This window comes from Canis aureus, chromosome 2 (assembly GCF_053574225.1).
Source record: "Canis aureus isolate CA01 chromosome 2, VMU_Caureus_v.1.0, whole genome shotgun sequence".
Taxonomy (NCBI): domain Eukaryota; kingdom Metazoa; phylum Chordata; class Mammalia; order Carnivora; family Canidae; genus Canis; species Canis aureus.
The window spans coordinates 63,513,425-63,540,712 of NC_135612.1; the positions used below are offsets into that span (position 1 = coordinate 63,513,425).

The 27,288-nt window shown below is 57.4% G+C and overlaps 1 protein-coding gene across 6 annotated transcripts; it reads right to left on the minus strand.

The window, feature by feature from the left end:
- Nucleotides 1-617: 617 nt before the first annotated feature.
- UVSSA (UV stimulated scaffold protein A) lies at nt 618-27,026 on the minus strand. Of its 6 annotated transcripts, none has more exons than XM_077876695.1 (15): nt 26,890-27,026; nt 25,425-25,620; nt 24,129-24,459; nt 23,427-23,547; nt 22,354-22,734; nt 21,378-21,490; nt 21,131-21,259; nt 12,813-12,936; nt 7,233-7,371; nt 6,685-6,810; nt 5,890-6,073; nt 5,349-5,460; nt 4,454-4,580; nt 2,897-3,071; nt 618-1,275 (listed from the first exon to the last, which is right to left on the minus strand). In XM_077876695.1, the coding sequence occupies exons 2-14, from the start codon at nt 25,520-25,522 to the stop codon at nt 2,897-2,899; spliced, it is 2,160 nt and encodes a 719-aa protein (XP_077732821.1). In that variant the 5' UTR covers nt 25,523-25,620; nt 26,890-27,026; the 3' UTR covers nt 618-1,275. The 6 variants fall into 6 exon arrangements, with proteins under 6 accessions (XP_077732821.1, XP_077732813.1, XP_077732837.1 ...); XM_077876687.1 differs by lacking the exon at nt 26,890-27,026 and adding an exon at nt 26,214-26,883; XM_077876711.1 differs by lacking the exon at nt 26,890-27,026 and adding an exon at nt 26,772-26,794.
- Between the last annotated feature and the right edge of the window lie 262 nt (nt 27,027-27,288).

Below are 27,288 nucleotides of genomic sequence, written 5' to 3' on the forward strand. Positions count from 1 at the left end.
AACAAGTTAATGCAAATCAGGATACCACTTCACACCAAGATGGCTACAATTAAATCAGATAATAACATGTGTTGACAAAAATATGGAGAAATTGGAACTCTCACGCACTGCGGTGAGAATGTAAGGAAAATGGTGCAGCTCCTTTGGAACAGTTTGGCAGTTCATCAAAAAGTCAAAACAGTTGTCAAATGAACCAGAAATTCCACTTCTAGGTGTAAACCAAAAAGAAATGGACATGTATGTCTGTACACAAATGTTCACAAAAGCATTATTCATAATAGCCAAACGGTGTGGAGAGAACCCAACTGTCCGTGAGAAACAGATCAGCAGTGTGCTGTGCCCACACACTGGGTGTCATCACTGCACCATTAAAGGGTATGGGGCTCTGACATATTCCACGACATGGAAAACCCAGGAGACATGAAAGACCACATATTGCTGGGATTCCGTTCACCTGGAAAGGGCAAAGCCACAAACAAGAGGGGGGGGGATGGAGGGAGGAGTGGGACAGGCTTTCTTCTGGGGTGATGAAAGTTCTAGAACCAGGTGGTCCAAGGCTGTACAATGTACTTAATCCACTAAGTGGTACACTTTAAAAGTGTGAATCCTAGGGTGTGTGAGTTCTATTTCAATAAAACTATTTTTTAAAAAACAAAAGCAGTGAGGTAGTTGTTGGCATTCTAATAATGCAGATCCATCACCAAAACGCTTTGTGCACTGGAAATGCAAGGTGTAACACTGAACGGCTCACTTCCCTTTGTGTTTGTCTTAAAAACAGTGTTTACATGAAGTGTAAGGTTTCCTAGAGCCCCTGTGAGTGACCACTGCCCGGGGAAAGGGCTGGGAGTGGGGGGTCACACATGGGCCATTGACTCTGAAGCATGTCACAAGTGGATAGGCTTTGCAAGGCACCCCACCGAGACACAGCTGCCTATGTCACCTCCAGGATCTCAGGCAGGCAGGACCCATAACTAGATGGCCATGGCCTGCTACAGCAGGGGACAGTCCATACCTGCGGGGCATTGTAATTTGAATCTGTACTATTTTCTCATATTGAATACACAAAACAATGGTGGCTGTGGCTACAGCCCAGTCCTGTGTCTGTTTTCCCATCCTAGTGCACCAGCCAAGGGAGAAGAGGAGCTGATGGCCAGAGGAGACCACATACATCGTCTGACCCTCTAATTCAGCGCATAGTTAAACTGGTTTGCAAACTTCTCATGCTTCCTCCGGTCCATCTGATTCATGGCTGTGATCACCCTCTGCACAGCTGCCCTGTGGGGAAAGCAAGTGAGACATGATCAGGGAAGTCTGGCCAGGGCTCTGGGTTCCAACTAAAGGTGCCACAGCTTAGAGAGCCTAAGAGCAGTCCTGGCACTAATCCTGTGGGCTCCCTAGACCCCAAATCTCACCAGCACCAGGCCACACCCCAGGATAAAGGCAGAGCCTGCCCTGCAACCTGTCGTGGAGCAGTGTGAGGGCAGATGCAATTAGGAAGCACCAGATCTGGATCCTTCCCAGCTTGTTCTTGCCCAGCCACATGCACAGCGCCTCAGGGCACAGCCATGGGGCAACAGTGCAGGATATGCAGCAAAAAGCACAGATAGGCAGGTCAAGTGAGTCTCACTGCCTGAGTGCCTGGGCTCTGTGCTCAGGAGGAAGCCACTGAGGCCACCAAGCAGTGATGCCCTGCTGCCCCCAGTGCTTGTGTGACTGCTGGGTGCATCCTAGGGGTTCTGCTACCTTACGAAGGGCATGGTCACCTGTGGCCCTCCCACAGGACAAGTTCTAGGCAATAAAGCTGCTGCCACGAAGCCAGCACGAAGGCCCTTCTGAGGATGGAGAGAGGAGGCTGGGCACAGAGGCCCTGTGGCCAGCACTCTGGGCATCAACACCCAGGGTGCCTTCTACCCCTGGCGGATCTGCAGGAAGCCAGCCTTGTGCTTGGAGCCTGGGGAGCCACACTGTCCTCAGGATGCCGACTCACGAGAAGGTGCAATGAGGAGCCACTCCCCACAGCCCCTGGGGACTCCGTGTGGGCACAGAGAAAGCCACCCTCCTGTCCAACCCGACTCAGGCCAAATACCTGGCAATGCTGGCCAGGAGAGGAGAAGAGCCTCCTTCACCCACTACACTGAGCTGAACACCTTCTAGGGGTCTGCTGGAGAAGGCTGCCCCCCTGGGTGGCCTGATGGTACCCAAGAGACCCGCAGGTACTTCCTAAACAAGTGCCCCAAAGCCTCTGGCAACACCTGTGCACGCAAGACTCATCTGGCCAGCCACAGTGGCGGGAAGGCAGTGACAGTGCTGATGGGTGGCCCTCCTACTCTGGCCCTGCCAAGTCCCAGCCACAGCCACCAGGCAGGTCCAGCTGTGCTGCAGAGATGCCCCATCCCTGACCCACCTCCCTCACAGCACTGGCCAAGCTCTCTCTGATGGAGTGGAGACCTGCATGGTACCTCCCATCACACCAGCCTTGGAGGTGACTCCCCTGCCCACAGACCACAAGAGTCCTTCCAGGTCAGCTGGGCAAGGTAGAGACATGGAGCTGACTCAGTGCCAGCAGTCACCATGGAAGCCTCACCTCATCCCCAGGAAACGATGGTGTGCTGGTCAGTGACCCCCCACCCCCGCCTCTGCCTACTAGAGAAGACACTCATCTATCAGCTTCAGGGTGACCAGCTCCGGGCTCTGCTCCTGACTGGCCCCCTGCCCCCTGCTGACCAGGAGCACCCATCTTGCCTGGGGACCCAGTGGTCACAGGGAGAAAGGCGTAGCAAAGAGGAGTTAAGGTCTCGGGCCCTGGACCTTCACGGTGTTAGAGAGCTCGGCCAGCCCACTGCAGCACCCCCAAATCCTGGCGTGGGGTGGCAGGAATGCTGCATGCAGCCCTTACTTAGCAAACACCTTCTTGGCGATGCGTGCACGGGCAGTGTTGGTCTGCTGCTTCAGGTCGGCAAGGCCGGGATGCTTCCTCCGCTTGCCCTTGCCTCTCCCGCTGGACTGAGACGAGCCAAGGTCCACTCCCGTGGCGGCCTCCACATCTCTCATAAACTCGGGGTCCTGCCAGTCTGCCAAGAGACCCCAAGATTTAAAGAAACTCCTGATCCCTCCTTGCCTTGAGGGCATCTCAGAGTGCCCACTGCCGGCCAGTGACAAAGGGGGCAGGCATCCAAGGCTGAGTCCCCCACCATCCTGTGCCCCATGGGCCCCTGTGCCCACAGAGGCCAGGAAGGTGCTGGGTACACCCACTGACCCTTCTGGCAGGAAGGCAGTGGAGGCTGGTAGCTGGGGGGCAGTGCCACATGCAGGCTACCTCCCGGCAGCACCTGTACTGGGCCCCAGTGGCCCCCAATTACGGCTGCCTGCTGTTTGCGCACAGCAGGGGCAGCCACAACCAAGGGGTCAGGACGGGCCAAGTTTTTTTTATTGGCCCAAAGAGAACTTGACAACAGGCTTCAGCAAGAGGGGGTCACTTCACCCGGAAAAGCTCTGCTTTTCCTGCTGCACACGGTCGGCCATGGTGAGCTCTGGCAAGGTGGCAGGAGACAGCGCTCCAGGTCCCACAGGGCGTGGCCTGGCCAGCCTGGGGCTGTACCTCTGTGGGGACTGAGGAGAGGGTTCATGGCCTAATGTTCTGGGGCTCCCAGCCCTGGGTTCGATGGGCCCTGCTGTGGCCCTGGCTTGGCCTCCTCTGCCCAGCCCTGGTGGGGGCCGGACTCCCTCTAACAGGTGGAGTCGAGGTCCAGGAGACAGAGTGCCATCCCGCTCAGGAGTGACAGCACAGCCACCCTCATGCGCCCAGACCCACGGACAGTGACCCCAGCTTGCGGAAGGCTGCTTGGCACCCCACACACCAGTGGCGGCCACCGGCCCACGGGAAGCCTGTGGCCAGGGTCCAAGGGGCCAGGATGCGTGCCCCACACAGATAGACGGTGAGGCCTCCCCAGGTTGATTTTTTGAAGTGAGGGAGTGCAGGGCTGCACGATTCAGTCCCAGGAATGATTAATCCCAGATTAAGGAAAACTGTCTAAACAGTTTATCTCCCATAATAAGAAGGCGCCACAGTTTAGGAGCTCAGTGAATGCAGCAATTGTTTAAACACCACGGAAAAATACCGGCGCCCGGTAGAGATGGAATGAGCATCTCAGTAAAATGAAGGAGCAATTTAAAAGCCTTTGAAGAAAATCAATAGATGGCGGGGCCGCGTGGCCTTCCTGTGCGCTGGCGGGCCTGCAGCTCGGCGCGCATTGTCACCGAGGTTAGCCCAGGGAAAAGAAAATTGCCCCGCGTGCGAGGGAGGCGGGGATCAATACTGTAGTTAGTAAAGAGACGCTATTTCACATCTGACTGGCCAGCGCCGGCCCGCGGCCGCGGCCGATACCTGTTGTTAACAAGTCACTGAGGGCTGCAGAACCAGATACTCTTCAGGGCTGACACAAAAAATACGCACTTAATTTGCTCCTGAGTGTGAGCCACCAGGGAAGGCCTCGCCCCGCGGATTAGCAGGTCACTGGCCCCTCCCTGCCGCCATCCATGGCCCGGGGGCTCGGACGCCCTGTCAGCCTGAAATCTGACATCTGTCAAAGGGAAAAAACCCACTAATGACCACAAACACGGCCTGCCTGGGACCCTCACATGCAGGCCACCTTCCCTTCCTCAGGGCTCTGGGTCTGCAACCTGGCTTCTTGGGGCAGACAGAGCCCCAGGTGGCCAAGGCTTCTAGACCCTAATGCAGGCAGAGACACTGAGACAGACCAGGGTCTGGTGGGCATCCACCCTCTTCTGAGCATGCCCACATGCACCCAGAAAGGGACAGTCACTTCCAGGTGACACCACCTGGCCTTCTGTCTTTTGACATCAGGTGGCCAGCATGTGGCATGTGCCCAGCACATGTGCCTGGGATCTCTTTGCTTCTGCCCAGACACACACCCCCCAAAGCCCACTATGCTGCCCAGGGTGGGCCTTATAGGGTGGCAACTGGCAGCATGAGCTCTGGCGTGGCAAGGCACCACAGAAGGTATCTATCTGGCAGGAAGCGAGCTGCTCTTCCGTCTGGAGAGCAGGCTTCAGCCAGTAATTTTTCTTACCTCTGTTCCCCTTATTTCCTTAAAAATGTGATTCAGAAACCAGAACCCAAACCTCCAACAGATAACATGGTGGTTTCTGGCCATGTGTCTGTGTCTCCTGGGGGCAGCTATAGGAAAACATGGCCCACCAAGAAGCCTGTGTCCCCTGCGGTGCTGCTGTGACTTACAGCCATGCTAGAGGTGGCGGGCGGCCACACACAGGGTCCCAGGCCAACCCCACCCAGCGACCCACCTGCCTGCCTCAGGCCCCACACTTACCTGCACGGCCTGCCTGCCTCTGCTGCTGCTGCCTCTGCTCACGGGTCCTATCTTCCTCATGGAGGGGCCGTCCCGCATCATCTCTTGGGATGATCTTCCCATGGAAAGGGCACTGTAACAAAGAAAGAGCAGTTCTGGCGGCCGGATGGGGCTGCCCACTGTCTCTGCCGACCACAGCCCTCAGGGTACATCTGTGATAGAGGGTAGGCCTACACTGGTCTGGCCAAAACCACCTCCCTCCACACTGCTCACCCAGGCTCAGTGCAGAGCAGGCCCAGGAGGCACAGTGGACAGCAGGGACACAGTGACCAGGGCAGAGCAGCCCAGGTCCCGGATGTCAGACTCTCAACCCTGGCCATAAGGTGGTGGCTAAGCGACATCTGCCAGCCACAGACAAGCCCTCCCTGGGATAGGAGCCTGGCCAAGGTAGTGGCTGGCTAGAGCCCAGCACTTTACCTGGCCACCCTGTCCTGGCTCAGGTGGGGCCCCAAGGTGACCATCCCCACATGCCTGTGGCCCCCACTGGCCCTGGCCACCTCACCTTTAGCCGGTCCTGCCGCTCGCAGAGCCGGCCGTCAGGCCTCAGGGCACGGCACCGGTGCCGCACAGGCTCAAATGTCCCCGCAAAGGTGATGTAGCGGCTCTGCAGCATCTCTGAGACATCAGCGCTGTCCACTTCTGTGTCTACCTCGCTAGGTTTCCAGAAGCGGTGCTCAGAGTCACACCTGCAACATCAGACTCTCAGAGCTCCCACAGGGATGCTGCTGGACAGGGCGCCAGGCACCCCGGGGAGGAGCAGAGTGCAGAGACTTCTGGACCCTGTCAGAGGTGCTACAAGCCAAGTCTCTAGAGTCTGCTCTTGCCCACAGCCTCCAGTGCTGCCCCCAGTCTAGGAGGACAGGCAGTGCTAGGCCACGGGGGCCGACCTAGGGGCCACACTCCCGACAGATTGAGGGGATGCAACTGTGCCCACTTCCCATCTGCAGCCCCACAGAGAGCATGTAGGCCAGCACAGTGAGGGGATGGGTCCCCAGAAGGTCCATACAGAGCCCCAGGCCTGGCCCATGTGGACATCAGAGGCACCAGAGTCTGGGGCAGAGCAGGATGGGTCAGTTAAGAGCTCTCAAGATACCAGGAGGTGAAGCAGGACATCTCTCCAGGGAGCAAAAGAGAGGTTCAGAGAAAGTCCCAAATCCCACTTTGGGGCACAGTTCTAGGGAGCCTGTGCGTGGTAACTGCCCTCATGCTCCTCTTGTGCCTGGTTGTGTGTTCACAGGCAGGGGACAGGCAAGGAGCAGGCTGGGCACCCATGGGAACCAGATGTGACCACACTCACTTGAGGATCTTCCCAGCCACTGGCTGCTCCTGGCCCCAATAGCACAGGTCCACTCCAAAGGGCACAAAAGGTGCCCGGGCCCGCTCTGCTGCCAGCTTCCCAGCCTCCTCTGGTCCCACAGGTGCCCTGGAGAGGCCACAAGAACAGGACACACTGACCATGCATGCCAGAAGCCAGCCACAGCCACCTGCCTCTCCCCCTTGTCCTCTGCTCTCCCTAGACCTGGGCTCCAGGGCAGCCCTACCTGTCCCCAGGGAGCCGTGCAAGGAGCTGGTCTTGGATCTTTAGCCTTCACGCCAGGCCTGGGGGTGCTATGACATTTGTCCCTCACACCCCACAGCCTCAAGCCTCTCTTGTGCCCTGGCTGACATGCCAGTGCTCCGAGGACCCCCTGATGCTGCTGGCAGCCCCTGCCATGGGCACAGATGTTGGCAGGTGCTCGCCTGGCCGGTGCACATGCCCAGGGCTGCCTCCACAGAAGCCAAAGGGGCCTTGCAGCCAGGAGGCAGGTCAGTGCTCCAGGCAGAGGCAGGGCATCTGGACGTCACCTGGGGCTTGGAGGTGGGGGCAAGCGTCCACGCAGCTGATGCAGCTGGGCAGCAGCAGAGGTGGGGTCACATGCCTCCTCGTCCCTCCTTGTCCTCTTCCTCGCTGGCAAGCTCCGCACAGCTGGCTCTTTCTCCAGCCCTGGAACACAGATGTGTCGTTTCCGGCCACTGTTCCCAAGACTCCAGGCAGACCCCCAGGGGCACTGCTGTCACAATGGGACTGACTGCATGTGTTTGCAACAAATCTTCCAACAGCCACAGCCATGCTCCATGTGGCACCTGTTGGGCCACGATGCCTGCGTCTCCCGATGACACCTGCATGGCACATGGTCGTCCCCATGTCCTCAGAACAGGGTGAAAGCAGATTCCTCAATTCTGCTAGCCAGACCCTCCCTGACCCCTGCTGGCCCCTCTCTGTGCTGTCACCATATAAGCTAGGGTTCCAGGGCTGCACAGCACACAGATCAGGAGACCAGTGGCACACCATCCCTGCCCCTCCAAACTAGCTGAGGGCTTGGGGGCCGAGCACGGCTCACAGCTTAAGGACTGACCCACCCAGAAGGAAACAGACTGAGCAATGTGTCTCAGACAGAGGACGAGACGTCACACAGGCATGCTGCACACTCCTGCGGTGATGATGTACCAAACAGGTGAGGCACACTTGAGTGGTGGGCACCCCTGGGAGCTCTCTCACAGCTCAGGTATGGGGCAAAAAGCCCACTGAGTGTCAGGAAATGGACAGAAAAAATGGATGGTCAAGTTATAAGGAAATTTAAGGACATTAAGGATGAAAAGAAAGATCCAAAAAGCTTCCAAAGAAAAGGTGGATACCACGGACAACACCGGCATCAGCAGTGATGGTGAACGTGCCATCTCTGGAGCTCGTCCTGAGAAGACTGAAGGACAAGACATTCATGCTTACAGCTTTCCATCCAGCTTGCTAGCATCTGGCCATGCCCATGAGGGGCTGCATGGGCATGAGACCCCTTCTGGCACCACCGGGAGGTCTGCTTTGAAAACACTCTCAGATCAAGTAATCAATCCGTTAGGGAGGGAAGTGAGTTTGGGTGTGGGGCAAGGCATGTAGGCAAGGCATGTAGGCATGAGCACAGGGCTGGGCTGCGGAGGCCAGGAGGGAGGGCAGTGCAGTCGTCCTTACACCATGACAGCAACTGTGTGCAGGAAACATGAGGATGAATCTTTCGAAAATGAGGGACAACCCTCAGAAAGATCAATTTTCTTACAATTTTATTAATATTTAATAAATGGATTTAATAACCTAGCAAATGAAAGGTCAGAAGAAGAAAGAAACAGAAGTGGCGACAAAGTGCCTAAGACATCTAACAACGTAGTGATCATTCTTCATGTGGATTAAAGTAGTTCAAGGGCAGGTTTATTAGTTCCAAAACTTTTAGTGATTTGCGGGCCACATGAGACCCACTTACAACAAACGACGCTAGAGACGTGCGAGTAGACTTATGCTCCAAGTGGGGACCCAGAGAAAGTGGGGTGGCAGCGTTGCCAGGATGACATTTCAGTAAGAATGGACACACGAGGAGGGACACGGCGCATCTGGTAAGCAGCTCAGGGGCTCACCATGGTGGGCTTTGCGGACCTCACAGATCAAGGCCAAATCAACAGGCGTGTGGGACGCTGCCTCCAAGAAGCCCTTTGAGTGCACATGCACACCTGCCAGGACCACCAGGCAGTAGGACCCGAGGGGACCTCAGTGTCCCCAGACCACATCTCCAGGCCACGGGGTGGTCAGAAGGAGCCCAGAAACTGACACACACCCTCTGACTCACCCTTCCTGAGCACACAGACTCATGGTGTAGATGGTCCCGCTGAACACACGGCTCCACCCAGCACCCCCCCTCAACACGGATCACAAATACTGCATTTAGAGAGAAAACCAGAGGGGACATGGCAGCACTCAGGACCTGAGGAAGGTCTTGGCTGGGCTGGCACTGCCAGGAGGGACTGCATCTGCTTCAGGCAGCAGGGGCAGTCTGACTTAACCTGGAGGTGGCCACCCAGTCCTATGCTGCACCACAGGGCTCAGCGGACCAGCCACTTTCCATGCATGGTGTTCCCGGCGCATGGCCACACACGCAGCTGGTCTCCTGGGAGCTTCCCGAGGCCCATAGGCCCTTTGTAGGAATCATCTGCCTGCCCTTGCTCCACATGCCTGGCAAGCCTCCTGCTGCCCTTTCTCAGGTTCCGGCCGCTGAGCATGGAGGATAGAGCCACTCGGGTGTAACAGGTCCCCCATGGTGGGGACCCTGCACCAGGCTCCATCAGCACCAGGATGCCCTAGCTCCAGCTCCCCAAACCCCCAACACCTCTACTCGGGATGTTGACAAGGTGTATCACTAACTGCCGCAGAGCCTGTCACGGTCAGCCCCATGAGCGTGCACGCGCCACACGCACACACCTGGTGCGGGGGATGGGGGGGGCAGCTGATAAGTGGGCACTGTGGCATTTAGATGGATACAATCACAGCCTGAAGATCAATATGAGAATTCCTAGGAGTTACAAGAATGAAATATATTTTTCATTGATTTGTTGTTTTAAACCATTAAAAAGATGGGTAAGCGTGTTAAAGCAGAGTAAATACTCAGAGTACTAAAAAAACACTACCATTTTCACATTGTTGTAGAAAATCAATCTCGCTGACATACTTTCAAAGTAAGACCCCAAAAAGCAGGCGGCACTCCTCAAGCCCGGGAGCGTGCATCCTCCTGGAAGAGCCAGAGGCCACACTGAGCTGGCACTGCCTCCCTTGCTGAGCCTGCCATCTGAGGGCATGGGCCTCACGGATGGGACCCTGCCTCAAATTTACTCCACAGTTGCCTTTAGAAAGAATCCTACACTTGCTCAAATCCCCTTTTTTGTTTAAATTGACCAAGTGGCACCCATTTGCCTGGAGCACTAAGGCAGACAGGGTGGGAGCGATGAATCGATAGCGGGAAATGGAGAGGCTGCGGCTTCCGTGCGGAGTTAGGCCGCCGAGCTTGACATTATTGATTTTACCTAGTTCAGCTGGCCTTGTAATTAAAATGTAAATTTGAGAAAGAGATTATGTCCTGACAGAAATGGTAGGATTAAGGGGAAGATAAAAGCCCCTCGGTGAAAATTCAGAGAAAGAAATGAGAAAGAAAAAGCGCCAGCTTCCGCAGCCGTGTGGATTTAGACGAATCTACTGCAGGTTCACCTGCATTTAATTGAAAAAACAGTGGCGGAATATAAACTAGTGTTATGAACTGACTGACTTGCCCCAGCACATTTCTGTGTTTGGAAACCTCCAGATCCCCGGGGCCCACTGGGGCTCACGGCCACATTCAGGGTGGTGGCCAGGGTGGCATGGCTGTCTTGGGGATGCAGTCTCCCCTGGGTCATGACCCCCAGAGACCCAGGCTGTGTCCATCGCTGCCCCGGCCCACCTGTCTGGGAACGCAGATGGACAGCACTCAGCCCCGATCCATGTTAGCCACTAGCACAATCTTCCAGGTGACAGAATGTCATGAGCCTTACAGAGAAAACGGGTGAGCTGGCACCAAGACCAACAGGGCTTCTGGTTCCCTCCACATGCACCAGGCCTTTCGAGGAAGTGGACATCGGGGGCAGGCCACAGTCAGGTGCCCCAGGAGCACAGAAGAGGCGTCCCACCCATGCCGCCCACCTGCTGCTGGAGAAACACCGAGAGCTCGGTGGAGGAACCACACAATCAGGCTTGCAGGCTGCTCTGTGGGGACAATTTCCCTCTGCTCTGTCCTGGCTGGGTGGACAAGGCCCGGAGGGAGGTTCACCCACCGAGTTCAGGCACGTGTCCTGTAAGCACAGCAGGGTCCACACAGCCTATGTCATCCAGTCCCCTCAGCTACTCTTAGTGGGGAGGCCAAAGGATCCATGGCCGCTTATGACCCTGCCAGCAGGAGTGTCCCTGTGGGTGCCTAGCAAGTGCTTCACTGGGTGCTACTTCCCTCGTGCCAAAGTGGATGTGGCACAGACGAAGCACTCCAGAGACTGCAGCTGTGGTCCAAGTGTGACCCCAGGCCAGAGGGCAGCACTCCCTTCTGAAAGGGCTCGATGTCCTCAAAGCGGGATGTGCATAGGACAAGCGCAAGAGTCTGCAACTGCAAAGTCACAGTCAGAGGATGAGCTGAGGGTCAGGGTGGGGCTCCCAGGCAGGGCCTAGAGCCTTGCAGCTTCACCGCTGTTGGACAACCTGCCGGCCACAGGAGGCTCTTAGGCAGGGGCTACCTGCCACCAGGCTCCTCTGCTGCAGAAACTTAGAGAAGTGACCACACTGAGCGGGCTGTTCCCTGGCAAGTCCTGCCCCCAACTGTTCACTGTCCTGGCCTGGGCACGGGAGGGCGGCCACTGCTCCTAACATGTGCCTTAAGCAGTCCCCAGGCACCTCATGGGTGCAGGTGAGGCCTTTGGCCACAGAGAGCCCCTGCTCTGGGTGGGGGGGGTGGCAGTATAAACCAGGGATGGCAGGGCCATTTCAGACGCAGAGCACGGAACAAGAGACAGGAAGGTTGCCTAACAGTCAGAGGAAGACCCAAAAACTAAGGGAAGGCCCACGTGGCTGGAGCAGAGGGTGAGGCATGCACACAGGCCCCTGGCCGCCAGGGAGCAGGTGTGAGTCGCTGCTGCTTCCGCGTCCAGGTGGGTGCCTGGGGAGAGGTCACCTGGCTGGTGGATGGCAAACAGGAGAGGAACCAGGGCTGCGCTGTTAGGTGTCAGGTCTAGATGTGCTACCCTGGGCCACACCTAAGCTGCCAATCATCTGAACAAATTCACATTTCACCTTCAGATCCAGAAATCAAATGGTTTGTTTTGCCACAGAAACCATGGGTCTTGTTTTTATTTGCTTCCTGTGTGTGTGTGCAGGTAGATCCTGTGGGCGCACACCCCTGCTCCCCAGAAGGCCACCATCCTGGGGTGCAGGTATGGAAAAGAAGGAAAGCCCAGACAGGAGAGACCAGTTGCAGGTGGGTCTGCATTTCTGGAGCAGCCCTCCTCTGTCACGAGGTACACAGGTGTCCTGGGCCAGACACAGAGGCTGTGACTTCACAGACAGCAAGCAGGGGTGCCCCAGCTAACAGGGCCTGGGGCCTCGGGAGCCTGAGAACAGGGTGCAGCCACTGCTAGCCACCGTCTCTTTCCTGCCCCATGTGGCCCTGCCACCTTGGGAATCACACCACACCCCCATAGCACTCTCCCCTGGGCATTTGGTGCCTGCCCCACTCCTGGACTCCCTCCTAAGTGCTGAGACCTCTGTGTCCCCCACAGGGCTGCCTCTTGCATGTAGCCAGCTTGGCTGTACCCCCTGGATGGGTGGTGGAGCCGGCCCAACACAGGGGCAGCAGGAGCCCACTGCAGGGCAGGCCTAGGGGAGGAGCCCTGGCCAGAGGTTTGCCTGGGACATGAGATCTGTGGTGTCGGCAGGTGGGGCATCCACCACAGCTGGCTCCCCTGCTCAGTGGACCCCAGAACCCAGACCCAGATGTGAGGTCACACTCTAATGGTCAGCATCCTTAGCAGGATCCTGGCTACCCGAGTTGTACTCACCGTACTCAGGCCGCAGGTGGTCGGGGATGCAGGCCTCATACCCCTCCTTCTCTGGAACCTCTACAAAGTCCCCGTCATCGTCGTCATCGTCATTGTCCTCGTCCCTGTCCCCTGGGGTTGCCACCTGTGGAAACACCCCCAGACCTGTGTATAAGCACAGCACAAAGGCCCAGGAGTTCCCAGTCCTGCCTCTGTGGAGACCTTTCTCCGGGCTGGGGTCCAGCGTCAGGTACGCTGCATCACCTTAGACAAAAGATTGTCTCCAGGCCTGGTCCCACTTGAGCTCATGCCAGGTCCATGGCTATCCCATCAGCCGGCCATCTAGGGTCCACATCCAAACCACATATAAACTTGCCCCACTGCCCAGTGCCCTTGGAAATGCATGAAGATGCATGGCTGTAGAGTCTCATACAGTAGATGTGTTTCCAGAGCCCCAGGAGACTGATATCACCCAGCAAGAGGCCAGCTCCCAGCTCCCATGACAGCACTTGTGGAATATTCTGTCTTTAAGAATGACTTGTTTAAAAAGCCACCGAAGAAACCATTTCCTCTGGTTGAGGCCCCCTTCCCCATCCAGGCTAGTGTGGTGAGGAGCCCTGAGCCACCAGAAAAGAGCTGGGGGCCCCCTCCATGCCCCCCCTACCCAGAGGGCCTGAAGAACCGCATGGGGTTGGCTTCCTTTCTACAAGACCCGGATCTCTGCCCTTGCCCTGCTGGCTGGGCAGCACCTGGCCCGGAAAGTGTGGTAGGGACCCTGCCCATACAGGTCGTCCGCAGAGCAGGAGTGGGGCTTCTGTAGGTGGCCCCACATTCTCAGTGACCCCCACAGCCCTAGGATAGGACTTGGGAGGGGAACAGACCATCAGGACCAGTCCTTCCTGAGAGGGAAGCACCCACCCCACTGCCAACCCGCCTGGAACACTTGGGGGCCAGCTGAGCCAGACCAGGGTGCGGACTGCACCACTGCCACCAACAAATTCAGTCCCTCCAGAAAGGAGAACCCTGTCGGGTGGGTGCCCATGACATGAACCCTCAAAGGCAGGAAGAGACAAACTCTGGATGGAGAACCATGCGGCACATGCCTTCACTTCCTTTTTTTTTTTTTTTTAAATATTTTTTATTTATTTATGATAGTCACACAGAGAGAGAGAGCGAGAAGCAGAGACATAGGCAGAGGGAGAAGCAGGCTCCATGCACCGGGAGCCCGACGTGGGATTCGATCCAGGGTCTCCAGGATCACGCCCCGGGCCAAAGGCAGGCGCTAAACCGCTGCGCCACCCAGGGATCCCCATGCCTTCACTTCCAACGGCTCTCCTAGCAGCACACCTCGGGGGCACAGAGGAGACCACACTGTGCCCAGTGGGTCACAGATGCCAGCTGCACCCTCACAGCAGCCAGTCCCCGCAGAGCCAGGCCTGGTGGCGGCCACGGCGACTGGGCATCAGCAGCCACATGGGCCGTACCTGCGGTGCAGGACGCCCGCCTTGAGAGGCATAATCAGATGCAAATGCACTTTGTTTGGGTACAACCCACGGTGGTGCATCTGGGAAGCACGGGAGACATTCATCATCGGAAACTGTAATTTTTTGTTATCAGTCTAACACTGATCAAAAGGGAAGCCTGTCTCCACCACTGACCTGTGAAACGTCCCAATTATACTCTTTGGAAATGACAGGGGCACTTAACTCCCGAGCTGGGCAAATGACGGCGATCAATCACGTTTGAATAACAATGAGCCACGGACCTGAAAATTATTTTTGTATAGAATCTACCCAGGAATTTATGAAAGGTGGAAAGCAGCCCAAGGTTTTAGGGCATTACGGTTCTCGGCTAGTGCAGTGCGTATCAAACACTAAACAGAATTTATGTGTTTTAATTTTCTAAAAGGTAGATGTGGACTGGGTGCTACAATGCATAACACGGAGTGCTGGATTTTAAATATGGAGGTCATTTTCATAAAATATGACGCTCACCGCTCACACCCTTCAATTTTGCCAGGGACTTTTACTAAATTTTCATTTCCTAAAAAATATTCAGCTGCTTAGCTAACTATTAGGAATTATACCCTCTTTCTCCCTAACTACAACTGTTTATTCCCCAGATGAAATATGGAGCCCCGGGCTCCTCTTTGTTCTTAAATTAGCACTGACGAGGCCATACCAGGCAGCACACACCTCCAGGAGGACGCTGTCCTCTGCAAGAGCCTGGGGACTCCCCCGGGGTAAGAGCCGCCCCCCCCCCCCCAGGGTCCCCGCAGCTGGGCCTCTGGCCTCTGTGGCAACGCACTGGTGCGCGTGAGTGGTGAGCTCTCTGGCTATGGGGCGGCCCTCCCCACCCACAGCGGGTGGTACAGCGCCAGGTGGACTTTGTTGCCAGTATCAAATCCACCCTCAAAAGCTCCCAAGTTCAACATCTCGTTCCCAGGGCTCCTCAGCTCTCCGAAAGCTCCGCAGCACAAAGTGAACTGGACGTCAAACCCTGAGCCCAATCAGGGCAGCGCAGTGACAGCCAGTGTCCAGAGGCAGAGGAAGCTCTGCTTCCTCTGCTTCCCCAGGACTGCTCTGGTCAGGCAGTCACCACTGCTACGACACCTGTGTGACCTACTAAGAACATGGACACCACCACCAGCCAAACCAGAAAGCCCTGCCTGAGACCTGTGTAAAGCAGTACAGTCTGGGGAGACTGAGGCCTGCAGGAAGAGCTCATGGGAGCCAGTCCTATGTGGGGCAGTGAGGTGGCCACCTCCCCTCAAGGTCAAAGGTCACAGGTCAGAAACAGGCCTGAACCAGGCAAGCAAGGTCCTGGGCAGGGAGTGGGCAGGGGCATGTGGATGCTGTGAGAACCTTGGGAAGGAAGAGAATCATGTCCTCAAATTGGGGTCTACTTGTGAACTGTTCTCATGCTGCTGGGAGCAACAAACCACACAGAACAATCTTGAGAACCCCCCCCCCACTGCATCTGAGGTGTGCACCCATCTTCTCCAACAGGTGGAGGCCCTGGCCGGTGGTCAGAGCCCCACGGCCCATCGGACACCTCCCTCACTGGGCAGCCCCTCGGGAGAGGCCAGCTAGCCCACAGCTGCAGGGAGGTGCAGGCCGGGGGCTCCAGCCTTCCTTGATCTCATACAAATGGATTCGCACCCACAGTTAAAAGGATTTAGAAAAATGAGCCACTGGGATCATAATTAAACAAGCAATAAAATGGCTAAAATATACAACACAATCAGCTTACAGCAGTGGGGGTATCGGGGTTACTGATTGTTTGAGGGGAAGAGGAAGAGCGACCTGGCTCTGGGAGCAGGTCTGCCCGCCAAACGCACGCCTGAGATGCAGCTGGGACCGTTAAATAAATTTTGTACGATCTAATTAACTCGGTGCGCAATCTCAATTACTTTTCACCCAAGAAATCACTTTTGTTCAGTTTTATGTGTGTCTGTTTCCCTTTTTAAAAAAAAAAAATGATGTAAGGCCTCGTCAGACAAGTGAGCTCCGAACTGCATTTGTCTTTCAGCGGCTTGATGGCCATGCATTTAAAACCCCATTCTATCTTATAAACTAAAAATTAAACGTGCTCAGCTGTGATGGTCGTCATTGCATCTGCTATTTATATGCTAATGCCCTCCCTGGAAGGCCGTGCAAATTGCCCAGCCAGGCCAATATCTCATGTGCATCTCCAGCGGCTGGGGACGCGCCTTCAGAGGGCAGAGGACGGTGGGGCGCATGCTGACCAGCAAGCAGGAGGGAACAGGGCCCCTGACAACAGCACTCAGGGCCACACAGAGCCTGCTCGGATGCAGACAAGGCTGCAGAGCACAAGGTCCCCCACTTAGAATAGAGCTGGTGCAGATGCATCACTGCATTCCAGAGTGACCGTGGCCCCGTTTCTTGTCTGATCCAAATCAGCGGCAGGTTGGGGTTCTTGACAGGCCTTGCCTTGGAAACTGCTCCCACACCGCACCCGGCCTGCCAGCAGTGCAAGCCATAACACCACGGGGCAACGGGACACCTGGGGGTCCATTTCCAGAGCATCCGTCACACAACACAGAAGCCTCAGGCAGTACCTGGAGCCTGTGCTGCGGTCACCCAAGCAGGGAGGCCACCAGCAGGGCATGGCCTATGAGAGTGGGTAGGTGGTGGGACAGTACATCCTTCCCAGTAGACTGAGGCTTTTCCCCTCAGGCGGGTCTCACCTCCCAAGGAGGTGGCCATCCACACAACAGAAGCCACTGTACATGCTGTCCTCCCTCAGCCTAACCTTCTCGGGCAAAAGTGCAGGCAGACATCACCCTCTGAGACTGAGGCTCAGGGCCTCCCCCAGACTCAGTCTTCCCATCTGTGTAATGGGGTAGTGACAGAGTCACCTCGTAGGGATGCTCATAGGATCAAAGGGATGACATGTGAAGGTGTTAAGAGCAAGGGGTGCGCACAGCACAGGGAGGGCCCGGGTGTGGTGGGGGGGAGAAGGGCCCTAGAGCCCCAGGGCACAGGGGAGGGGCTGGCCTGGGCAGTTGGGTGCCTACCTGAGTGCTCTCTGGCCTGGTGAGAAGGGCGGAAGGCATGTGACCCCTCCCCTGGCTCCCAGCCCCTGGCTGCAGCCGCGTGGCCTTCAGTGTGATGGAGGGAGCCATGTCACCAGGAAGGTTGTTTACCGGCCCTGCCGAGCACAAGGTCCCTACTGCTGGCTGATTTAGTTTCCCTGCCTCCCCGGCCTGCCTCCCTCGTTCAACATTTCATTCCCTGGGCTTCCTGCTCTGTCCTTTTCACCTACAGGAAGCCAGCCCTCATGTGGCTCCAGCGGCATGGAAAACTTGTCCCACACAATGGCAGCTGGAGCACCCAGGACCCCTGCCCGAGGCACATCCTCGTCACACGATCTGCCAGGGACGCCTGCCCTGAGCCACGTGGTCCGGCTGCGTTTGGAACAGTGAGGATGTGTCCCCTGGCAGAGCCCTCGGCCGCCACGTCAGACTGCTGATCAGACCAAAGCACCCACACAAGCATTTTACCCACTTAAACACACAACCCAGTCGTTCAAAAAAAACCATACTGCTGATAGTTTATATAAACTGGTGCTCCAGGTTAATGTTTTCAGACATATTGGTTGGTAGGAAATTAATATTTTGTTAATTACACAATACAAAATAATCGCTGTTCTTGGCCACATAATTAAACCGCAGGCAATTTAAAAGTTTATAAAGGATTTTTATCAGTTTAACGAATGTAGCAGCCACAGATTATTACACCTCTCCCGCAGCAGCAGGACTGGAAACTAAATCTACCGAATGATGCTCCACATTGATCTATTTCAGATTTATCCCCAGCTGCTTCCAAACAGAACTGAGACACACTCTATAAAACAAACAGTTAAACATATTTAAACTGGCTGAAATATATCTTAAAGACGGAACCTCCGTGTCAAGAGGAAAACAATACATAGGAGCCAACAACTACACAAAACCCAGAACCAGGATACCTTCTAACTAACCGCCCTGTGGCTGGTTCCTGTCGGGCTGCGGGGAGGACAGCTCCCAGTCCCGGCCAGGAGCCCTGTGCTCATCCTCTCTGACATTTCTGGCAGAAGTTCAAAAATACTTAGGTCCCACGTTACGGATTAGTGTCCCCAGCTCAGCCTGCGGAGCTCACGGTTCCAACGCCACCCGCTAGGCCTCTGTGAGGTGGGGAGACGCGAAGGCAAACGACTGAAAGCCCCAGACGTTTGATTTGAAAATGAGTGGAGCACACGTCGTTCATAATTTCTAATTACCACAGCGGCTTCTGCGGCCGCCCAGCGCGGGAGCAGATGTGCAGATACGGGCGGCTATTCTGGGAAGCGGCGCTCACCTGAGCGGGGCACTGTCACTCAGCCACTCGGGCCCCAATCGCTTCATCTCCAGGCGCCGCTGCCCGCCAGCGCGGATGAGCACAATCTCCAAGGATTTCAGAGCACTGTCTTTTTAAAATCAGTTTGTGGAGAAGCATCTAGGAAGTGTCCACTGGGCTGACGGAAGCTACACTGTCTCCGCACATGCAACTCCAGGCTACAAGGTCCCAGTGACCCAGGGTTCTCTGTGCGCCCCTCTGACCCTGTGTAGGAGGGGCAGGGCCACAGAGCCTGCCCCCACCAGACGCATCCTCTGATGCCCTCGATGCTGGGGGCTCCCCAACAGTCCAGCAGATCAAGGTGCTGACTGGAGCCCCTGGGTCCGCTGGGGGCAGCAGAAGCCACAGTATAGCTGGGCAGCCCCAAACTGGACCCACAAGATCCCCAGGGCATCTGCTAGAGAGGGGACCTGACCCACCCTGGCCACTGCCCACTGGTCGCTGGGGGTACCAGCACTCGGGACACAGCAGCCGTCCTCCCTGGGTCCAACAGGACACCCGCCCTTGCCCTGGGGGCTCAAACCATGAGGCCAGGGTGGGCTGGCCGGCATCAGGCCACCATGAAGGTTCTGCTGCCACCTCTGGGCTCAGTGTCCTGCCAGCCCCAGCAGTGCTACCAATCCCCAGGCCTGGCAGGACAAGACCATCCTGCCCAAGCAGCCCTTACAACCCGGGGCTCTTTCAGCCCCCAAGGGCACCTCCCTCAGCTCCTGCAGACCTGGCCGTGGAGAGGTGGTCTTCATGCAACATGGGCTGGTCCTCAGGGCGCCATGGAGGAGGGACCCAGGGGAGCCACCCGGCCTCCCCACCCACCCTTGCCTGATCTCAGGCCAGCCTCCGCTCTGATGCTGTGATCCTGGCTCTTCTAACATTCGGAAAGAAGTCCTTCCTGACGTGCTGGGCAGAGTGGACCAGATCACTTTCCTCCTGACACCAGACAACAACCTCCCTTCATCATAAAAAAAAAAAAAAAAAAAGATCTTGATCAAAATGCACAAAACTAATTTCTTAGTGAAGTCACACACCTGAAATGCTCTTCGAGGAATCTCGCACCCACAGAAACCCACTAGGACATCAGCCAGCAGAGGCGAGGCTGTGAGCAGGCCCTGCTCCTGCCCAGAACTTTCCTGAGACAGCACAGCTTCATGGGAGAAAGGCAAGAGTGCCCTCTGCCGGTCCCCGTGGCCTGCATACCCTGCACCGGGAGGACAGCCACCGGGGCCGCTGCTCAGAGGCACACCAAGGGCAGGGGTGCTGTGACAGGTGTCCAGGGGCCCCATAGGGGTCCAGTTCACTAGGTGCTGAGAGCCAGGTGTCGGCCCCCATCCATCCTAGGTCTGAGCAGCTCCGAAGCTCTTCTCTTCCTCACCAGGGAATACTGTTCCTCCACCCCAGAATTCCTGTTGTTAACAGCTACATCTGCCCAGAGCCAGGCCAGGAGTTGTGGTCCAGGGGCCTGGCTCCCAGCAGAGAGGTGCACTCTGGAGGCTGTCTTCCTGGTTCTGACACAGCGGCTGCTGTTCCAGCTGTGGCTGCCCCTCCCTGCTGGCAGGCCCCGAGGACACCTGCAGAGGACACGGCTCTCACATCCCTTTTGGACATTAAGGTCCAGATCCTGGCATAGGCTCATGGGAGGGGGCACCATTTTCGAGGCTCAGGGTTGCTGCCCAGTGTCTGGTATCCCAGAAGCTGATGGACTTCCTGGCACCCCATTGACAGGTATGATGTCCCTGCGTCACCAGGTTGCCCGGGGACACAACCCTTGAGAGGACCAGCATCCCCCTCTCAAACCACATGGTGCCTGGAGGTGCCACACAACCAGCAGACACATATCCTTGACTATCCTCCCCAAATGGGGCACCATGTCAAATGTTCGCCCTGCTTCACTGCCCCGGAGCTCCTCTGTGGAGCCCCGCTTGGGACCATGGTATCCACCTGCCCTGGCCAGGGACACGGCCCTCTGCACAAGCCTGAGAACAAGTCTGGATTCTCTGTCTCCTGCACGCACCCTAATATGGTGTGTCCTTGGCCACAACGCAGGTGGACAGGATGAGACCCTGAAGCCCAGAAAGCCTTTCCCAGCTCACGGGAGGCTCTGCTGGGGGCACTTGGGAAGGTTTAGGCAGCAGAAGCACAGCAGGGCTGGCCTAGTTCTTGGGCCCTGTGATCTCCCTCCTAACTAGAACCTTCTGCCTCCTTCCCCAGCTCTGCCATGCCCTCCTGCCCTGGACCCTGTCCTAGCCCTTCATCCACAGGGAGGCCTGCCTATGCAGTGCTTTCTCACCCTCCCGGTCAGACCATCCATTTCAGGAAAGGAGCTCCCAGCGAGGTAGAACCAGAATATTTCTGAGTGCCAGTGATTTCTTGCTCACTTTGAAAACTGAGCTCAAAAAGTAAGTCTCCTCACTTTCCCTCCCCCAGTCTGCTGGCAGCACTCACCTCCCTCCTGTGCCCCTCCTCAGGCTTAATGTCCAGCTCTCCCGATCTCCTCAGGGCGGTTTCCAGCTCCGCCTTCAGGTCAATGGCAGCTTCTAAGTGTCCACCATGGACCCCTGCACGGGTGAAGAGCTGCCAACGAGGGGGCGCGTCACTTGAGCAGGTTAGGGCGCCCTCCCTCACACCTTGCGTGCCCTCTGACGTGGCCCCAGCACCCCCAGCATGTGTGTCTGGTGGGAACATGCATTACCTGGACCCAGGAGCACACGGCTGGCAGAAACTTGTTTTGGATAAGCTTGAGTGCATCGCGGGCCGAGTGGATGACAGCGTGGTTGTCCTCGTCCTCATGCACCCTCAGGCCGTCTGGAACACAGGGTCAGCAGAGGACGCGGGGCAAGTTGTCCGCCTCACCCATCCTGCCCCAGCCACACTCTGCCCAGGACCCCACACCTCACCCCAGAGACACAGACTCACTACTTTAAAATTTTGATTTTGGTGGAGACCATTTTAGCCAGACTGCACATCTCCCTGCACACAGGCCTGAAGACCCTGCTCATCCCACAGAACCTGTGGAAGCCCTGGACCCCCACCCCCTGGGGCTGCCCCTTACCACTCTCAGGACGGAGGCTCAGTCCCAAGGGGCTCTTTTCACATCCCGCCACCCCAGCCCATCTTTGGCTGGGCACCCCCACCTCTGCACACTGTCTGTTCCCCTAGACCCAGCCAGACAGTTCCCCTGGGGCTGCCGGACCCAAGACGCCTGAAAGGTCTTCACACAACTAGGTAGCCTGACTGATCTTCCTCTGTCGACATCCCTAGCAGGCTCCCAAACCACCCAGAGCCCACACAGGGTGCAAGCCACGTGGGGCCCTTTGTATCTCTCCTATGTCATCACGAACATGGTGAGAAGCCGCTCTCCAACCACATTTTCCTGCAAGCCACAGAGGCTGGCCTGAGCCCGACAGTCACCCTCTGAGCCCGACAGGCCTGGGAATGGGCAGCACAGCCTCCCCAAGGGCTCCTCAGCTCCTCAAAGTGTCAGCCTTGCCTGTCACAGGGAGGACCTCAGGGTGGGACCACAGGATCCGAGCCTCATGTCACCCCTCACCCCAACCCCGGAGTCTCTGCTCTGCTCACGGTCCCAAGAACTCCGGCTTCTGCCAGCGTCCCTAGGGCCCATGGCTGACGGTAGAAAGCCCAGGCCAGCACGCAGGAGCTTGGGTTACCTGAGGAGAGCTCCACATCCAGTGTGTACTTGTGGGACCCCAGGCCATGGCGCCGCACAAACCCTTCTCCGTCACTGTCGCTGTCACTGTCACCATCACTGTCCCCCTCCTCCTCCTTGGCCCCCGTGGCAGTCTGGGGTGGCCCCTCCCCACTGACGGCTCCCGGAAGGTGGGCACAGGCGATCAGGGTCTTGCTGCAGCAGGGCTGCTCCTCGTCCTCATGATTCATAGCACCGGCCTGGCAGCGGGCACTCTCCTCAGACACAGGGAAGGCCACCAGAGGTGACGCTGTCCCCAGGCCTGTGGCAAAGTCAAATGGCACCAGCAGCCTGAAGCAGGTCTCCACCTCCGTGAGGCAGCTCCGGATCTCCTCGGACATTTCTGCAGACACAGGTACTGCCTCTTGGGTCACCAGCAAAACAATACCACCTGCCCCCAGCGCAGGGCCCTGATCAAAGGGAAGGCACATGCCAGCGGCAGGTGGGCTGGGTCCTTGTGTGCTGCCTGGCCGTTGTGCCTCCGCTTTCCTCCCCCGACAGAGGCCACTCCCTCGGATGAAGAAGCCACAAACACAGCTGCACAAGGCCGCCCCGTGGGATGTCCTTGGTCACACACACAGGTCTGGACTTCTGCCATGAAGCTTACTGGTGCCCCCAAGGATACCAAGTGGATGCGCCACCGTGGACAGAGAGAGGCCAGGGGAGAGCTATGAGGACACAGCATTTCCCAGCACTCCACTGAGAGCTCATCTCTACCATGGCACTCTGGTTGGCCGCTTCTCAGCAGAGACCTCCCTGGGGCCCACCAGCACCATCCTCAGGGGGCAGAGGCCTGCTGCCTGTCCCTCACGGAAGGGTCAGGTTTTGAAGTGGGGGCGCTGGCAAGAGCAAACAGGGGCTGTGAGATGAACAGGCACATGTCCCTGCTGCCAGCCTATAGACCTTTGCGGACGCTCCCATGCAGCGCCACCAGGGGGCGTGGGAGAATAGTGGCTGTCCAGGGGTTCCGGGGGACAGGGCTGGGGCTGCCCACCTGCCACCCCCATGGCAGGGTGGTCCCTCACACGCACTCACCCTCCATCTCCCTGACGGCCCGCTCAGACCTTTCCTTGTAGATTCTATCCAAGCGTTTCTGCTTCTCCTCCTCCCGCTTCCTTTCTGCCAGAGTCCTTGCGCTCACATCCTGAAAATCCACCTGGGAAATTGAAGTAGACATGAGACCTGACCACACAGAACACAGAGAGAATAAGGCAAACCAGGCCTGAGAGAAGACATGCCCATGAGCCAGGCCCTGTGTGTCCCTGGCTCCAAGGCTTCCAAACACAAGGAGACATGTGGACAGCAATGATCGATCCCCCACAGGAGCACAGTCAGCAGCACTTCAGAGAGCGGTATGCTGCTTGCCCCACCCCGGGGGGCCTGGAAACACCCCGGGAGGGGACTGCAGAGGTGCAGAGCCAGGCGGCATGTCAGGCTGCACCGACTGGCCCAATGCCCCGGGCAAGGCCTGAGCTGCCAGGATAGGGGGACAGAGGCAGCAGCAGCCAGGACCACCAGAGCCCACAGCAAACCCTGACGGGATTCAACTCCTGGCCACAGGACACTTCCCCCCATTTGGGCTTTCTGTGGAAGTCAGGACCAGAGACCCAGCTCCCTCCACATGTCTTCCTTGAAGAGCTGCTGCCCCACTCCCAGAAGCCCTCCACACCCCTAGCTGGTAGCCAAGTGGCCAGGCAAGTGTGTCCACCAATGCAGCACAGAGTGCAGCCTGCCCACCTGTTTGCTGTGTCTTAAGAAGTGGTAGCCCAAGGCGAGCTTCTTGTAGGCCGCCCCGTACTTCTCATTCCACTCGTGGACAGCCCGGGTGGCAGCCTGCCTCAGCTTCTGGGCCACCTCCTTGGGGGGCGGCAGGGGCTGCTCATGGTCAGTGCCCAGTGTGAGATCCAGAAACTCCTGGAAGTTTGAAACAACCAGCATCCTGAACTGGTGAGACCGGGCAAAGAGCTCGTCTATGGCCTGGAATGCAGAGAGGCGGATCTGGGCATGCTCCTGGCTCAGCTGGGTTGTGAGCAGGTGGTAGGTGTGGCTGAGATGCTCCTCGGAAGACCTGGGAACACCCGTCAGCCTTGCGTTACACGCTTTGTGTGCGGACAGCATGCAAAGCAGCAGGGACGCCCCCACTCTTCTAACCTTTGTCCAGAACAGGCTGGACAAACTGCAGCCCTCGGCCCCTGCCTGTTTCTGTATGACCACAAGCCAAGAATGGCTTTTACAGGTTTAATGGCTGAAACAAACCAAAAGAATACTTCATGACACGTAAAACCAGGAGATCCAGTGTCAGCACCCAGTTGGGACACAATCATGGCTGCTCCTTCACTTTGTTCATCAGTACTGTCCACAGCTGAGTGGACACAGCAGAGGCTTATGGCCCCTAAAGCCTAGAGTGGTCACCAGCTGGCCCATCAGACAAAGGCAGGACAGACTTCATGCCAAGCAGAGACCCCGGCCCCCAGCCTCCCCTGCAGGTGCAGCAAAGGAAAGGTCAGTGGAGCTTCTGGGACCTGCCCTAGGAGCCACCACACACCCTGCCTCCTCCTGTAGTCCTCTCAGCTCTCTTCCCTGCAAGAGAAGCCACTGCTGTTTGGGGGTGTTCTGGGTGTACCATGACAGCTGATCTGTGCTGAATTTTTTTTTTTCAAAAGCTAACGACGTCATTAAACTGACTTCAATTTTCCTGTTTTGTAAATGCAGGATAAGGACAATCAGCGATTGTGCACCTGTGCTCTCAACAGAGCCATCCTTAGAAGTGTTCTTGCCGCACCAGCCTGCCCCCAACCCCAGAACGGGGGGCCCACAGCGGGATGGCCTGCCAGGGCAGGGTCCCCAGGGCCCTGGGGAAACATCCTGTGCTTTCCCTCCCCACACACAGGGGCCATGGCGGAGGCAGGCAAGGCAGGGCTGGGACGGACCAGGCGGGAGGCCGGACCCCAGGGGAAGCCCCACAATCTCCTGGGGGCGTCTCAGACTTGCTGAGCCAGCGATCGGCATGAATTGCTGGACCTGAAGACATACTTGCAAATTTTCTTCAGTTCCTTCATCTTCTCAGGATTCAGCTGGGGTTCTCCCGAAGTCGTGAGCTCTTCTACCAGCTTGGACAGTTTCTGATCCATACTAGAAATGCGCGTGGCAGAGACGCGAGGTGACCACCTAGTGCTTCACAATTTGTGACATTGAACTCCGCTGCACCCTGGGCTCTTCAGGGGGTGACCTGGACAGTGAAATACAATTCAAGGTGGTATTCTGGGCACAGCCAACAAGACCTTTTTGGTGGTAAATTAGAAGAAGCGCAACCACAAAGTATTCATTCTGGAGCGCTACGATCCCAGGAACGGGAGAGGTGTGTGGTAGAAAAGGACAACAACCATCTAAATAAAACTTAAATGAGTTTTGCCCAAATGTGACTGCGGTAGTCTTCCCTTCACAACGCCGTTCATTCACACTCACACAGCAGCCTCTGCACACCACAGAGCCTCAGGGCTAGACTTCTGTAACTGCACAGAAAAACCCAGATCACGTCCAAACTCCAGTGCTAAGCACCCAGAGAGCTGCAGGAAGGAACTGGTAGGGTGACGGCAAGGAGAGAATGTGGGGCAGGAGGACAAGGCCCAGGGAGCTCGGGCACTCGGCCCGGACGGAGCCTGGGGCAGCAGGGGTGCCGGGCTAGCTGCAGAGCTGTTTTATTCGGTATAAGGAGGTGCCAGGCCCAGCAAGGCGTACACAGCCTCTCCAGCCAACACCAATTCATGCACACTCGGCAGAGGCAGGTAGCTGCTCCCCTGAGCCCCTCCCAGCACCCCCTACCACGGACCATGGATCCCTCTGGTTGGACTCTGCCCAAGTTCCTCCGGCCAGGGCACCAGGGCTATGCCAGACAGAAGAGGGCGCTGCATCCCCGGGAAGAGGGGATGGTGTGGGGTGAAGAAGGGGAAGAGGAGGAGGAAGGAGGAGAGACAGTGTCCTGAGGAGGAGGAGAAGGAAGGAAGGAAGGAAGGAAGGAAGGAAGGAAGGAAGGAAGGAAGGAAGGAAGGAAGGAAGGAAGGAGAAAGAAGGAGGAGGAGGAGAAGGAAGGCGGAGGGGGAAGGAGGAGGAGGAAGGAAGGAGGAGAAGGAAGGAAGGCAAGAGGAGGAGGAGGAAGGAGAAAGACGAAGGAAGAGAGACTGTGTCCCGAGAAGGAAGAATGCGGAGGAGGAGGGCGACGACGACGACGGAGGAGGGACAGTGTCCCGGGGAGGAGGGAGATGAGGAAGAGGAAGGAGGAGGAAAGAGGCTCAGTGTCCCGGGGCGGAGGGAGAGGAGGAGGGAGGAGGAAAGAGAAAGGAGAGACAGTGTCCCGGGAGGAAGCGGGGGACGAGGAGAGACCCCGGGCGGAGGGCCGCGTCCTGGGGAGAGGAGGGAGACGTCCGGGTACGAGGCCTGCCTCCAAGGCCCGGGGCGAGCCGCAGACCCCGCCTGGCATCGCGAACTCCGCGACACCTACCGCGCATCAAGCCGCTCGCCTCGCCCCGCCCCTTCCGGAGGAGACCCCGCCCCTGTCACGTGCCCCAGCTCGTCGCCGTCATTGGCTCGCCCTGCCGCGGGCGGTGCGGGGACGAAGGTCAGCCCGGCGGTGCCCGCACCTACGCACGACGTCACAGCTGTCACCTTAGCCCGCCCTTTCCGGCGGAGGCCCCGCCCGCCCCCTGTCACGTGGCCCCGAGCTCGGCAACCAATGGCTCTCCCTGTCCCTGGGGCGTGGTGACGCAGGCGCGCTCCCGGCGGGTCGGGAGGGCCGAGGCGGGCGAGAAAAAAGGAGGCGGGCGGGCGCAGCAAGTCCTTAAAGGGGCCGCGTGCCCGGGTGGGGTGCGGGTCCAGGCGCGGTGGGCCCGAGGATTACCTG